This window comes from Mauremys mutica, chromosome 10 (genome assembly GCF_020497125.1).
Source record: "Mauremys mutica isolate MM-2020 ecotype Southern chromosome 10, ASM2049712v1, whole genome shotgun sequence".
In the NCBI taxonomy this organism is placed as follows: domain Eukaryota; kingdom Metazoa; phylum Chordata; order Testudines; family Geoemydidae; genus Mauremys; species Mauremys mutica.
Window position 1 is genome coordinate 30,627,180 of NC_059081.1, and position 15,643 is coordinate 30,642,822.

A 15,643-nucleotide genomic window follows, 5' to 3' on the forward strand; every position below is an offset into this window, starting at 1 on the left:
TTTTGTGGTGTATACCGTTGTTGCATTAACCCTCAAAACCTGTGGTTTTTAAACTTTTTTCATTTGTAGACCCCTAGAAAATTTCAAAAGGAGGTGCGGACCCCTTTGGAAATCTTAGGCATAGTCTGCGGACCCATGAAACCACTGTTCTATGGTAACAATCTTGAAAACCACTGTTCTATAGTAACAACAACCTTTCACAGACCCCTTAGACATTAAGCTGAAATTAAAATTCTAAATATGTATCAAGAATTTTAATGAAGGAAAAATTAATAAATCATAGAATCTTTATATAACACACAACTGTCTGCAAACAAGGAAATTCAAAGTTAAATAAAATTATTTTAAAAGTATGGAAATACAGAGCTAAGGTATCCCAAATAACTGTAGCTTTGCTCTCTTGTCCATTTCACTGTGAGAACTCTCCATGTAAAGTTCATATGTATCTTATACTCTGAGGCTCCATGGGACTGAACCTCAAAAGGGCTCCCATCTGAAGATATTCTGTGCATCAGCTGTGTACCAGAGTCCTGCTTCTGCATCTACATCAAGTCCCTGGTTAAAGAGAAAGAAATCTCTAAATTCACTCCTTCCCCTGCCCAATCCCCAGTGAGGAAGGTGCTTACTTAAAAAGGAAATAGTTTAAGTGATCATTCCTTGCAACAGAACCTCTATGAAATGGCAATAAAAGTAATAGATTATATGTCACAGAAATACACTAGTTTTAGGGCTTTTGTAGAAGGTTCCAGTTTGCAGTGGCTTTCAGGACATCAGACCCTTCAAAATGAGCTGTTCCATTTTTGCAAACAATCCTTTAGGTGCTGTGGTTCAGGAAAAAGTAGATTTTCAGAAAATGTTGATATTTCATTAATCAAATGTTGATATTTTGTTAATCGCAGTTTCCTGCTCCACAGGGTTAAAATTGAATAGCAAACCATAACTTTATTTAGGCTATTTTTATACACACAATATGAAACCAAGAACAACTGTACAACTCTGGTTATTAGAATATTTTTATTACTTATTACTTGACATATTTATATTAAATAAAACCTCTCCTATTGCATTAATTTCCTTGCATTCTGCAGACTTGCATAAGAGAATAAAATCTCATAAATGTAATTAGGTCAATGTAATATTTTTGAAATGTAGTATTTGAAAATGAAAAATAAAATCTGACTAGCAAATTGTAGTAGATATGACCACACTGTACAAGATAGCACTGTATGGAGTATATCAAGTACAGCATATGTAGATTTAATAATGTTTTACCCATTCTCCACTGTGTGGGAATATTCAATATACCAACAGTGGTACAGTCTGTGTAGTGTGCAGATATATCTTATAACCCTGTGGATCACAGACTTTTTTGCTACCATATGGAGTGTTTACCAGCAAAAACAGATGCAATCAACAATGAAGGGAGGATCCAACATCAAGTACACTGAACTGCAACATAGGATATCAATGCCATCAACTAGTGCATGTGCTCTATTTGAGTATAAATGTCCAAGAGTTCTGTTTAGCTGTACTTGGAAGGGGTGAGGATTGCTCTATGATCCAGGTAGTTATATAGAAGAGTGACATTGCCAATGGCAATTAAATGCCCCCCCATGCCTTTTTTCCTGTTCCTCTGGGGTTTTATGCCCACCTGCCACTGGGCAACCCAACCTAAGAAAAGAAAAGACAGATAGGCAACACAAACTAAAACAAATTGATCAACAGCTGAAAAATTTCAAATAAAAACAAAGCAAAAGTTGTGATGCAACCTACCCAGTAACTCAACCACTCCTCCTATGACATAGGAGAAAATAAAAACTAGATGGCCAAGGCCACCAATAGAGAGAACTTGTCGGACAACTCTGAAACATCAATCAAAATTTTTTCATGTTGCATCCTGAACTAGCGGTAAACCACTGATACTAAAGAGGCATTCAGGTGGCAAGGGATCAGAAAGCAAATACAATTTTTGTAATGGTTGGTGGTTATACACATTTACCCCCTCGAAGGCTGTCTCTATACTAGAAGCACTTTTCCTGGCAAAGTGCTCCTTGTGTAAATACAACTGTATTGTACTGGTATAGAAAAATCACTCCCCAGGAGTGAAACAAATGGGTATAAACACAGATTTGTGTCTATGCTAGGAACTTCTGTTGGTACATTATATGTCAGTCAGGGATCACACCTCTTCATACACGTGACCAACAGTTATGCCGGCAGAAGTCTTTAGTTTAAAAAGACTAAACCAATACCTAGAAGCAATAATAACCTAGCCTCTGAGAACAAATATCAGAAAACATCTGCCAAAGCCAATGTGAAAGAATGCAGGAATCACACCGTATAGAGAATCTTGAAAAGTTCCTCTTGTACATTTTTTATATATACTTAAAATGTCTACAGATAATGACTAGAACATGCCTACACAGTGTATACATAATCCTGTCTCATCGAAGTCAAAGGCAAAAGTTGTATGGACTTCAACAGCACCAGGATTTGGCTCAAAGTGCATATTTTACATGCGTATAAATATGACCTCATATGACAAGTTCCCAGAATAAAAGAAAAAAGTTATAGGATATGAGACAAGAAGGAAAACATTTTTTCAAGTGCTTTTGTCCCACTGTTACACTAACTACATGCCAGTCTCTTTAGTCATTTCATTCATTCTATTTTTTTAGTAGTAGTGTGACCGAGGGAACAGGGTCTGGCAATAATTTATATTTAATAGCAATGCAAAACTCGATGAGAGAATTAAAGAGACAAATCCATGCTATCTCTATAACCAGCAAAGAAGGAAACTAGATACTTCCTGTACATGGGCACAACCTAACATCCATAGCAAAGAATGATGGCCATGAAAATCAAGTCCATCACCTCAAGCTGGTGAGGCGTGTCTAAGGAAGGGGAGAGCAAGATGGGGTTGGAGATAAGAAAGTGTGGAAACCTCTCAGAGGTAAATTCCTCATATAGGACACAAAGGGTATGGCTACACTTGAGAGTTGCAGCGCTAGTGGAGACTTTCCAGCGCTGCAATTAATAACTGTCCACACCTGCAGGGCACATCCAATGCTACAACTCCCTGGCTGCAGCGCTGGCTGTACACCTGGGTCTGCTTGGGGTATAACGATTGCAGCGCTGGTGCTGCAGCACTGCTCGTAAAGTGTGGCCACACACCAGCACTGTTATTGGCCTCCAGGGTATTAGGAGATATCCCAGAATGCTTTTAACTAAATTACTCTATTTGTTTTGTTATGATGCCTCTCTTTGTTTTGTTGTGAACTCGGGGCTCCGGGAGCTGCTTATCTAAAAAACAAACACAGCTCCTGCTTGCTGTGATCAATCTGTAACTGACTGTGAACAATCAATTGAGATAACCCACTACCTTGCTGTGAATGAGGCAGGCAGGGGGATGAGTGTTTGCTTGAGGAGAGAAACAGCGGGGGTGGGGGGGAGAGAGGGAGTCCGTTGGAGCAGCTGCTTATCTGGTCTGCAGGCTGTTTGCAGTTAAGAGTAAATGAGATTTTGCAAGGCAGGAGCTGATACACAGTGTCGGCTCCAAAAATCCACACTCTCTCTCTCTCTCTCTCTCCCCCGCTCCCTGTCACACTCCACCCCACCCCACTCTTTTGAAAAGCACGTTGCTGCCACTTGAACGCTGGGATAGCTGCCCATATGCATCACTCCCAACAGCGCTGCAAATGCTGCAAATGCTGCAAATGTGGCCATACTCCAGCGCTGGTAGCTGTGAGTGTGGCCACACACCAGCGCTTTCCCTACACAGCTGTACGAAGACAGCTGTAATTCCCAGCGCTGCACACCTGCAGCATTCTTGTTCAAATACTCCTGTGTGGAATGGTTGAATGGAATGGTTGATATAGCAACACAGATATGATAATGATCTGTAGGTAAGGGACAAGGGGAAATTTCTTTGGACACAATAGAGAAACCCTATGTCAGGCCCAAAGAGGAGTTGATAAGAGGACTTTCTAAAGACCTGGGATTTTCTTTTCTTTTATCTGTAACTAAGCTAAAGGACCCTTACTTCACTCAATTTTGTAAACCTTTTATTTTTTTTGTTTTACTACCATATTCGCTTTAGTTTTAATAAATCTTGTTTTAAAGAACATTACTGCAATATGGATAATGTCATGAAGATGGTCTGAAAGAGACAATACTTCAAACATCAAAGTAGAGGTAGAGAAGGATAAGTCATTTCTGGAGCCTCACTCCCCCATTCATGCTCTCAGTCAGATAGGGCATGAACAGAGTTTATGTTCATTCCCATTAAGGTATGTTAGAAAGGGCTATTACAGGTATTTACCTGGGGAGAAGCCTAAGGACAGAGACATTGGTTGGCAGGGTACTATTTTTTCCATTTTCCAGCCTTCACCACTGACTGATCAACTGTTAACTTAAATCCTCCTTGTGGGCTGGGGTCCCTGGCAGGGGTGGCTCTAGCCATTTCGCCGCCCCAAGCACGGCGGCACGCCACAGGAGGCGCTCTGCCGGTCGCCAGTCCCACGGCTCTGGTGGACTTCCTGAGAGGTCCACCTGAGCCACGGGACCAGCGGACCCTCCGCAGGCACATCTGCGGGAGGTCCACCGGAGCCGCCTGCCGCCCTCGCGGCGCTGGCAGAGCGCCCCCCGCAGCATGCCGCCCCAAGCATGCGCTTGGCGTGCTGGGGCCTGGAGCCACCCCTGGTCCCTGGACTTCACTAAACCCTTCAAAAACACATCATGAAAATATTCTATTTTCTGTCTGATTTTCTGTCCCCCCTCCCACCTTCACTCATTGCTTCCAACAGATGTATACATAAAAGCCTACTCATCAGTGGCCCAGTCCTGCAAGCATGTCAGCACCAATAGTCTCATAGAAGTTAATGGGACAGCTTATGTGAGTAAAGTTACTCATGTGCTGAAGCGTTTGCAGGACCACCCTATAAACATTAATTTGCTCCTGCTGTTTATTGCTGACTTGAAATAATAATTATGCATTTTTAATATAAAAATTCCACAGAAACAGTTGTGATGTTAATCCTTTGAGTGTAAGATTTCAATATGAGAAATAAGTAAAAAATAGGTAAATTCTCAATCAAAAGGTTCCTGTTTTTGTATAAATTACATTAATAATAAAAATAGTGAAGAGAAATACAGCTAGTATGTGATACATACACAGATTTTTCTATAAGTAGTAAAAAACTTATTCTCCAAAGTTTTTCCACAAAGTATTGTTTAGACTTTAGAACTATTAGTTAGAACAATGTTATTTCCCCACAGAGATCAAGGCAGGTGAGGTAATATCTTTTATTGGACTAATTTCTGTTGGAGAGAGAAGCTTTCCAGCTTACACAAAGCTCTTCTTTACACCTGGGAAATTTACTCAGAGGATATGTTTACACTGCAGTTAGACACCCGTGACTGGCCCGTACCAGCTGACTCAGACTCTGGGGTCTTTTAAGAGGTGGTTTCATTGCAGTGTAGATGTTGAGGCTCGGGCTACAACCTGGGCTCTAGGACCTTGGAAGTAGGAGGGTCCCAGAGCTTGGGCTGCAGCCCCAGCAGGAACATCTACACTGCAGTAAAAAAGCCCCTGAGCCAGAGCCCTGTGTCTAATTGCAGTGTAAACATACCCAGAGTGTCACAGATAAATACAAGGTGGAACAGATTATTTAGCATAAGTAGTTAACATATATTTCAAGGGACTATTCAAGGTGAAGTGGCTCGTTAACACCTCTCCAGTTATGGGGAAGAGGGAAAATTGGGGAGAGACCGTGTGTGTGTGTGTGTGTGTGTGTGTGTGTGTGTGTGTGTGTAAGTAAAACAGGGATACAGATTGTTGTAATGAACCATAATTCCAGTGCGCTATTCAGTCCATGATTTTTAGTGTCTAGTGAAGTTATGAATTTAAGCTCCTAGGCTCATCTCTTGAAGGTGCTGTGCCTTGACTGAGAGGTGTTAACGGGCCATTTCACTCTGAAATATGTGTTAATAATGTATGCTAAACAATTATCTGTTCCATCTTGTATTTAGCTGTGACACTGAGTACATTTTCCAGACCTAAAGAAGAGCTCTGTGTAATCTCAAAAGCTTCTCTCTGTTGCCAATAGAAGCTGGTCCAATAAAATATAGTACCTCACCCACCTTGTCTCTCTAATATCCCGGGACAAATAAGGCTACAACACTGCATACATTTCCCAGTCAGTCAAACGATGCTTAGCACAATGTATACATAGATGTCTGCTGTCTTGAAAGAGGTAGTGTGCATCTATTCTTGGAAGCCTATTTGAAAGTTCCCTGTGTTGGTCTAAGTGCAGTGTGCTTAAACACTGTAGCCAATATATTCTGAGGCTCATTTGCTGCAATGCAGCATATCTTGCTGCAGCTTTGGTAGTTTCAGTGGTCTTTGCCATATTACTCGATAGCATAAATCTGTAAGACAGCTAGAAATGCAGTAGTTTCCCTGCACTGATTTTCCTTGCGACTGTGTGGCAGCCACAGAGTATATGCCTCTATGGGTGTCTTTTTAGAAAAATAAGAAAGTAGCACAATTGCTACACAAGTATATGCAGCTTCAAAGCTGGGTATTGGCAACATTCCACCAACCACTTGCTAATCTCTGAACTAATACCAAAAAGACTATTTACAATAATATAAAGTATTGAGATTACTTAAAGCTTTTAAAAGCAATTAGATAATAAATCATTCAAATACCACATTTTCCATACTTTTTCTTTTTCCTCTGCTCTTTGAATCATTTCCTTTTCTTTCTGTATCTTTTCTTTTTCATCTTCCTTTTCTTTTCTTCTGGCAGCTATAGCAGCTTCCAGTCTGGCTGTCTCCTCCTGGTGTGCTCTCCACTGTAGAACCTGACATAAAAGATTGAACAGGAGTACTTGTGGCACCTTAGAGAGTAACAAATTTATTTGAGCATAAGCTTTCGTGGGGGGGGGCTACATCCAAAATAACCCTTTTTTTTTCATCTGATGCATAGAATGGAACATGGGGGAATATAAGAAGAGGTATATATATATACATACAGAGAAGCATGCCATACCAGCTCTAAGAGGCTAATTGCAGAATTAAGATGAGGACCTGTTAGCAGCAGGAAAAAAACTTTTGTAGTGATAATCAAGATGGTCAATTACAGACAGTTGACAGGAGGTGTAAGGATAGTTATCATATGGAAAAAGTAGTGTAATGACTCAGCCATTCCCAGTCTCCATTCATTGAGAAAGTCTTCCTGTTTAGTCAATCCCTTAACATAGTAAGTGTAACACTGTGGGCCTGAAAAATTGAATATAGTGAAGAAACACAAGTAGTCTATCAATTAGGTGTTCTGATTCAATCAGCACTGTACTATTATTTAATAAACATTACTTCCACTTAGTAATAGAGCAGTTGTTGAGTCTGAACTCTTTATGAACTGAAACTTAACTCAGACTACATGTCTCTGTCTGAAACTTTTAATCAAAAGTTTTGACCTGCGAACTACTCATGACCCTTCCCCTCCCAATAGGTAGCCATAAGTAAAAAAAAAAAAGCCATCTCCCCTTTTGTCTTTTTAAATCTACATTTTAACCTGTTTTTATCCTGTAGAATCTTTGATTGATTAATGCATGACCATTATGATCTGTTAATCACCTTTGTTTACTTCTGTGTATTAAACATTGATGCTCACCCTAATAAACTTGCCACACTTACTCCGAACTCACCATGCTCCTGCTTTTAAGGTAAGGATGGTGTGAGCCCGTTGATCAACGAATTGTTGTCTGGTCTCTGAAGATTTTCTGAAGCCTATACCAACTCCGCACACAAACTCCGGGTGCTTTGGAGAGGTGAGTAGGACTTGCTTTTTACTAACAATTTGGGGCTCGTCCGGGATTCTTCTGGTGGCGGTGCCTCTGTCCAGTGGAGTCAGACCACTCATAAACGAATTGGCAGGCGCCACAGGAGATTTCTCCAGCCAATTCAATATTGAGGGTCTGTTGTACTGGACAGCAGGATAAACGCCAGTTGGAGGGCTCCTGTCAGACACCATGGGGTCAAGGGACTTAGCGTGCTCTTGAGAGTCCGCTGGGGATTGTAAATAAGTTATGGAGATGAAGGGAAACTCCCAGTACAGACAGGAATGTCTAAAAGGAAGTTGTACACATTGTGTGTAAGGAATTGACTGGGTATACCAGGTATTGGCGACCCGGAGATGAGGTGGCCTTCGTATGGCTCTTTCGAACAGGCTGCCTTAAGAGGAGTAAGGAGCCAGATCGAAAAAGACTAGCCCGCGCCGACAGTTATGTTACTGGTTTTGTTGGGACAACAGCAGCAGAGCTGTGGAAATCTTTAAAAATTATGGCAGTCAGGTATTCTCCCGAGAGTGAACCCCCTCCATGTTATTTCGATGTAAGGGTGTAAACCACGCGGTATTTTAACTCGTCCGTTGGTCCCCACTCAGTAGCGCACCTGCCCCTATTCCTCCGCAAGGGGACTCTCTCCATCACGCAGAGGGGAATCTGAAGGACTCCAAATTGGAATCTTTGCAGAGGGATAAGGAGGAATTGGAGGGGCACACCTATTTTCGGAAGGAGTTTTGCATGGGAGAAAGAAAGGGAAAGTGTGTGTGGGGGGTGGGGTGTTTGTGGGTTTTGTTTGGTGGTTCTGGTTGTTATAAGTTAAAAAGAAAGAGAAAAAGGAAGAATATAGTTGATGGCTTTAGCTATTTTCGCTTGGTGGTATTCGAGGCAGAAGCCGTGGCGTGGCCGGGAATTTCAGGGTGCTGGGGGGAAGGCGAGGGTCCTGGCAACCCCAGCCATCAGGAAATTGTTGTTCAGTGCGGACAGCCGGTCACTTTAAACGTGAATGCTGCCCTGGGGACGCCCAGAGGGTCCGGTCGCTTAGCCGCAGATACTTACAACCAGAGGACAGAATACAACGGCTGCACCACCCAGCCCAGCCCGTTCCTCAGGCCCTGAATCAGAACTAACACGGGCAGCTAGCAGCAGCAGCAGCAAACTCAGCCCTTCTCAATGTTGGTACCGGGGAGCGAAGGCAAACAATGCGATGGTCTTATTTCCTTAATGTCTTTTAGCCGGTCTCTTTCCTCACTTTCTCCCCTCCCAGCAAAGAGCTCATCTAACCCTTTCAGTCCAGGGACTGCCTGTCTGGGGTTTCCTCATTGATATTTGGAGCTACTTTCTTCTTTTTAAATCATGCCTGCACCCTCTCCCTGTGCTATCCTCTGAGGGTTAAAACTGCAACTGGGTGGAAGGCAACCACATGTCTCTGGGACTCCACTTTGCCTCTATAATGTTATTTATTTGATAAATGTTTTTTCTCACCGTTTTCGTTTTCCCCAGCTTGTCCGATCCCTTTGATGGGCCCGGGATTTACTCTGTAAAGCTTGTGAGCGCTACTTTAACCTGCACTCTGAAAGGGGTAGGATTATTGATGACAGTGTTAGGAGATTCGGCCCCAGCTCTAGGGGCTTTTAAAATTGGGAAAAGGCCCCCCGCTCTCTCTCCCCTGACCTCAGCCTGACTTGCCTTAAACCGGTCCCTCTTGCTCCTGGGGAATTTCTGACACTGATGTTGGCCTGCTCCTTTCGGCAGAGCCAGTAAGGATTCAAGTGAAGCCCTCCTTAGCCCCCCCGTCAGTCCCCCAATACCCCCTGTCGTGGAAAATAAAGCCCAGGGAGGGCATCCGCCCCATTGTCCTGAAGGGATTCATTGCACAAAAGCTAGTCCGCCCTCAGCGCACCACATCCCCCTGTAATACCCCTATTACTGCCTGTCAAAAAAGCCTCTAAAAAGGAACGGAGACCTATTTTCTTTGCGCGCTTTGTACAGGTTGATCTACGGGTTAATATAATCAGTAGAAATGGTCCCTCTTCATGTAGTAGTTCCTGATCCAGCGTACTATCATCAGCCAGAAAAAAAAAAAAAAAATAAAAAACAATCACCCTGGGATGCTGAGTGGGGGGGGGTTCACTGTTATTGACTTAAAATCAGCCTTTTTCAGCATTACTGTGCACCCAGACTCAGTATCTCTTTGGTTTCACCTTGGGAGGGACAAAGTTATGTCGGCCACGACTTTTCCCCTCAAGGCTACAAGACAGCCCCACGATTTTCAGAGCCATTAATAAATGCCTCCGCCACAACTTGGAAGCGCTTCACCAGTCAGCAGGAGATCCTACAGTTAGTCCTATACGTAGATGACATCCTACTAGGTAATCCGCGACAGAAGCCGTAGCTCCGCATCGATGGTAAGGCACTTTTATATATACCTACACACCAGAGGCCACAAGGAGATTCAGTGGGTCTCACAGAAGGTCAATATCTTGGGCTTCCTGTTAACCCCAGAGGGGAGACAAATGGACCCAGGTCCCATTGAAAGACTATCCAAAAACTGCCCTCTGCCAAACACCAAAATGCAGAAACAACTTTCGAGGTTTCTATAGGATTAATTGGCTTCTGTCGCCTTGGTTTGCCGCCGTCCCTTGCGGGGAGTTTGAGCAAAAACCGCATTTTTTCCACCGAGTAAACTTGACTGCTGACCTTGCTCCTAGCCTTTCAGTTACTTAAGGACAGTGTGGCCTCCGCCTCCATGTCTCTCCCGCCCCCCCAATTACATCGCAAACCCTTTCAGTCCTTTTTGGTCCACGAGAGGGCGGGAATTGCTAGTGGCGTCCTTACCCCGGCTAAGCCGGGCCCCAACCATTTCCCGCTTGCTTTTTACTCCCCAGCAGATCGACCCTGTCGCTCAGGGAACCCCATCCTGCACCCGGACTCTGGCAGCAGCTGCCTCTGCTGATCACAAAGAGGCCAAAGAGCCTGAACCCTGGGTCATTTTACCACGGTCTGACCTCTCATGCTTGTCAGCCTTCTGCGTAGGGGCATGACCCAATCAAAAGGGGTCTTTATCGGGCCCATCTGTCAGCAGCAGCTAGAGTTCCGAACTCCTAGAAGACACTGTGGCTAACCTAATTTTTGAAAGGTGTGGGTCCCCTTAATCCAGCTACCTTGCATTCCTGACCTGCCAGTCCTCCAGGATCAGCACGATTGTGTGGAAGTAGTTCATAAAGCACTTACAGATAAGGAACAACCTGTTTTGACGTGCCACTGGACAACCCTGATTGCATCCTCTTCCTTGGACGGAAGCTCCTTCTATGTTAATGGCAAGCGTTTCACCGTTATGCAGTCACCTCTGAATGGGACATTCAAGAGGCCCCTCACTGCCAGGCAACTGGGGGGGAGCCCAAGACGCCACAGCGAACTCTATGCCAGGTCGCCCGAGCCTAAAACTGCCAGCTCGGCCGCTGTAAGTAGACCGTTACCATTTTTATGATAGCAAGCCCTTATGTTGCTTTTACCCTGTACTGGTACCCGCTAGCTGAATACAGTCGTGGGGAAAGCCTCGGAGCCACTCTGGTCAAAGGGACCTGGCTTATGCCGGAATGGCCGAGCCTGCTCTCCCTCGCTCCACATACCCCGTGGCAGTTTCGCCTGGCACCATAATAAAGGGGGGTCACTACGGCACGCACCTCAATATCAAAACATCCACTTGCCAATTACCCCTGGGACACCATCGCTCGCTTTGGTATGCTCCAGGCATTCAACCCTACTGCCTGTCAATAGTGAAAGACATGCAGCACATGTCAGCGAAATAGTGACCATTGCACCGCCTCTTAACAAAAATTAAGGGTTGGGACGGACCCGCCACCAGCTGCTCCATTTTCAAAGACATCTTCAAATTGACTCAATTTGCAGATATTGCTGCCAAAGGCTTTTGGGAAAAAACACTCCTTGTTTTGGTTTGCACTCTGACTTCATGGGTCGAAGCCTTTTCCTACTGCTAATATCTGTACTGCTGACCACAGTGGCGAAGATTTCCTCCTTAGAGACATTGTACCCGTTTTGGCATCCTCTCATACTTAATTCAGATCGCGGACCCCACTTTACTGGTAATGTCCTTGGCCAGTTGAGTAGAAACAAGGATGGGCATTTCACACTCCTTTCATACATTCCACCCTCACCACCCCCAGTCTAGCGGGAAAGTTGAGCTGTATGAATAGGGAGCTTAAGCTTTAAAAAAACATTGGCTTAAATACTGTCCCAGGAAACAGGGTTTTTAAAGTGGCCTCAGGTACTATTCCTTGGTCCTGTTTCACCTTCGTACTCGCCCAAACGACCTCGTTGTACTTGGGATTATCCCTTTGAACTGCTCTATGGGACACCCCCCTTTCAAAGGCGGGGCGCTACCAACGTGCTGATGTTTCACTATTGGGAGGGGATCTATGACCCGCGTGCCAGTTTCTCTCCCTACAGGCTCGCCTCCGTAACCCTGTGTGGAAAGCCTCGCAGTTTTCCGCAGACCGTGTGCGCTGGAAGAACAGATCCACCCATTCCAACCAGGGGACTTGTCTGGCGGCCAAAAAAGTTGTTAGTAACAAAGCGACGCCCTCCAGCCGAGGTTTACTGGACCCACCAGGTTCTTTTTAAAACAACCCATCATGCAGTGTTCCTGGAAGGGACGCAAAATCCTGGATCTCACCACTCCACAGTTCAAGCCAGCGTAGTGGACCACAGTGACGGACCACCAAGCTCTTGCCACCACTGGGATACTGCCTTCGACCAGTGGACCAGCTTACCTCTTTCAGACATCAGACTTAAATTGACTCGAAAAAAATGGAGAGGACCTTTTTATTCTGACAAACTGTATGTTTTTAAACATGCCTTTTTTTTAGTTTATTTTCTGCTTATGAAGATAATGCTTTTATTAGATATTCCCACGAGGTTTAAAACTCGTTATTTTAGGAAAATAGAAAAGTAATTGCTGGGTATGGGTATGTACTCAATTTCCAGTAAATGCAGAACAGGGACTTCCCTTCACACCCATTCCCTCTGGACTACTGCTAATATGACTTGGATGCCACAGCTAGTTTTTTTAGAAGTAAAAGATCCATCCAACACAATCTTACATGGGACAAAACAGAAGTGCCAATTAACAGATATCTCAGGGTGACCAATCAGACAGATCACTGTGTTTTGTTAAAAGAAAAGGGGTCAACTTTTGTTGGGAAACACAAGTAAATGCAACATGTATTTTAATGGCACTGCCTTTAGTAAAAATCTTGGCTTCAAGCCTTGCGCATCCCACTTATCCCATATGTAGATCCCTACAAGCCTTCAGAGTCCAGCTTTTAAGAAACCCTGTGGGTCAGTTATTCTTTTTCTACATTCAGCCAAAGCCCTTACTCTCATTCAAGTTGGACCGCGTGAAATTGCCATTTAAGCAACCTTTTGGCTCCTTAAAAATAGGGGTTGTAGCGTTTGGTAAATAGTTATCCCAAAGCTACAAATGGAGGAATGGTGAGTCCTGTAATCTTTATGAACTGAAACTTAACTCAGACTATACATGTATCTGTCTGAAAATTTTTTAATCCAAAAGTTTTGACCTGCGAACTACTCATGACCCTTCCCTCTCCAATAGGTAGCCCATAAGTAGACCCTCTCCCCTTTTGTTTTTTAAATCTACATTTTAACCTGTTTTATCCTGTCAGAATCTTGATTGATTATGCAATGTCCATTATGATCTGTTAATCACTTTGTTTACTTCTGTGTATAAAACATTGATGCCTCACCCCTAACAAACTTGCCACACTTACCTCCGAAGCTCTGCTTTTAAGCTAAAGGATGGTTGTGAGCAGCCGTTTGATCAACGAATTGTTGTCTGGTCTCTGACAGATTTCTGAGCCCTATACCAACTCCGCACAAACTCGGGTGCTGGAGAGGTGAGTAGGACTTGCTTTTTACCTAACACAGTCATTCTCCATTAATTGGTGTATTATTTAAGAACAAAATCCCACATGAAAAGTTAAAGACTTTCAATGATACTTGAGCTCCTAAATGCTTAAGTCACTTCTGAAAATGGCCTTGAGGCTCTTACGTTACTTAGGTGTTTTAAAAAATGTTACCATTTATCTTACATGGTATGCATATTTTTATTTGCCATATATTGCTTCAAATCATCATTACAATATTATATTATTAGTAATAATAATAATAATATTTATTATTATTGGCTGAGCAAAGTGAGGCCCTACATTCACCTTGATGGCATTTCTGTTTGTCTGTCTGTAATGTGATAACTTTGAAACAGCACATCCCATCAATTCCAAATTTTCAGGGCATGTTCTAGGCATCAAAGATGTCCCATTGATTCTATGGAAAAGTCAGAAACCTGGAAGGGGAAATTGGGGACAATACACAGAGCCCCCTTACATTTGCTTAGCAGGTTTAACCAGCTTTGTAATTATCTCTAGATCAAAGAACCTCAGGGTATGGCTACACTTACAAATCTGCAGCGCTGGTCGTCCAGCTGTGCAGAGCCAGCGCTGGTGTGTGGCCACACTCACAGCTACCAGCGCTGCAGTGTGGCCACATTTGCAGCATTTGCAGCGCTATTGGGAGTGATGAATTATGGGCAGCTATCCCAGCATTCAAGTGGCAGCAACGTGCTTTTCAAAAGAGGGGGGTGTGGGGCAGTGTGACAGGGACTGGGGGGGGAAAGAGAGAGTGGATTTTTGGAACCGACACTGTGCAACATCAGAAAATTTTCCCACCCCCTTACTGTTAACTGCAAACAGCCTGCATCCAACATATACTCTCTTTCCCCCCTCTGCCCCCTCCCCCCGTTTCTCTCAAGCAAAGCAAACACTCAACCCCTGTGAATGACTCCTTTTCTCGCTGCTGGTCAAGCAAAACGCAAACACTCAACCCCTGTGAATCACGCAGGGAGGAGGATCTCATTTGATTGTTCACAGATTGATCACAGCAAACAGGAGCTGATAAGCAGCTCCGGTAGAGCAGCTCCGGTAGCAACGGAGCTCCGGAGGTTCACAACAAAACAAAGAGAGGCTGCATAACAAAACAAAGGGAGTAATTTAGTTAAAAGCATTCTGGGATACACCCTTATACCCTGGAGGCCAATCACAGCGCTGGTGTGTGGCCACACTTGATGACCAGCGCTGCAGCACCAGCGCTGCAATCCTTATTCCCCATGCTGAGTGAGGTGTACGGCCAGCGCTGCAGCCAGGGAGTTGCAGTGCTGGAAGTGCCCTGCAGGTGTGGGCACTTACTAACTGCAGCGCTGGAAAGCCTCCACCAGCGCTGCAACTCGCAAGTGTAGCCATACACTATGAAGCCAATCTCAGCTCTGCCAATATCTCAATAGAGTTTTAAATGCCGACACACTGAATGGCCTATCTCCCAGAGAGAACATCAGGAGGAGCCAGAGGGCGAGAAAAGTGAAGGAGGCCTAATTCTGTCTTCCCTCCTAGTGTGCTGCCTCCCCAAAACTTGGTCCAAGGTGGGGGAGACAGAGACAGGGAACCAAACCAGCCCCTGCAGATATGGACTCTGGAAGGAAAAGGCGCACACAAAGGGCAGTGTATGTCTGTGCATTTGTTGGGGCTGCGGTAATGGAGGGTTCTGGTGGGGAAGGGATGTGAACTTCTGAGGTCACGAAGAAGGGATTGGTGGGGCAGGTTAACAAGTATCTAGGGGTTGGGAGTGTCTAATGCCCTCATCATCTCATTCTTTAACCCCCCTTTCTGATCCCTGTTCCTCCTCCCTACATGCCTCCTTCCCCC

General features: G+C 44.2%; 1 protein-coding gene across 8 annotated transcripts in view; it reads right to left on the bottom strand.

The window, feature by feature from the left end:
• Positions 1–15,643, bottom strand: part of CCDC148 (coiled-coil domain containing 148) — a 128,084-nt gene that overhangs the window by 20,816 nt on the left and 91,625 nt on the right. For 7 of the 8 annotated variants that reach the window (XM_044978567.1, XM_044978565.1, XM_044978568.1 and 4 more), the window contains one exon: positions 6,726–6,866. The exons of the other annotated variant lie outside the window; for it this stretch is intronic. In XM_044978567.1, coding sequence (XP_044834502.1) covers positions 6,726–6,866 — 141 coding nt within the window. The remainder of the gene's footprint in view (positions 1–6,725; positions 6,867–15,643) is intronic. 8 annotated transcript variants of the gene reach the window in all.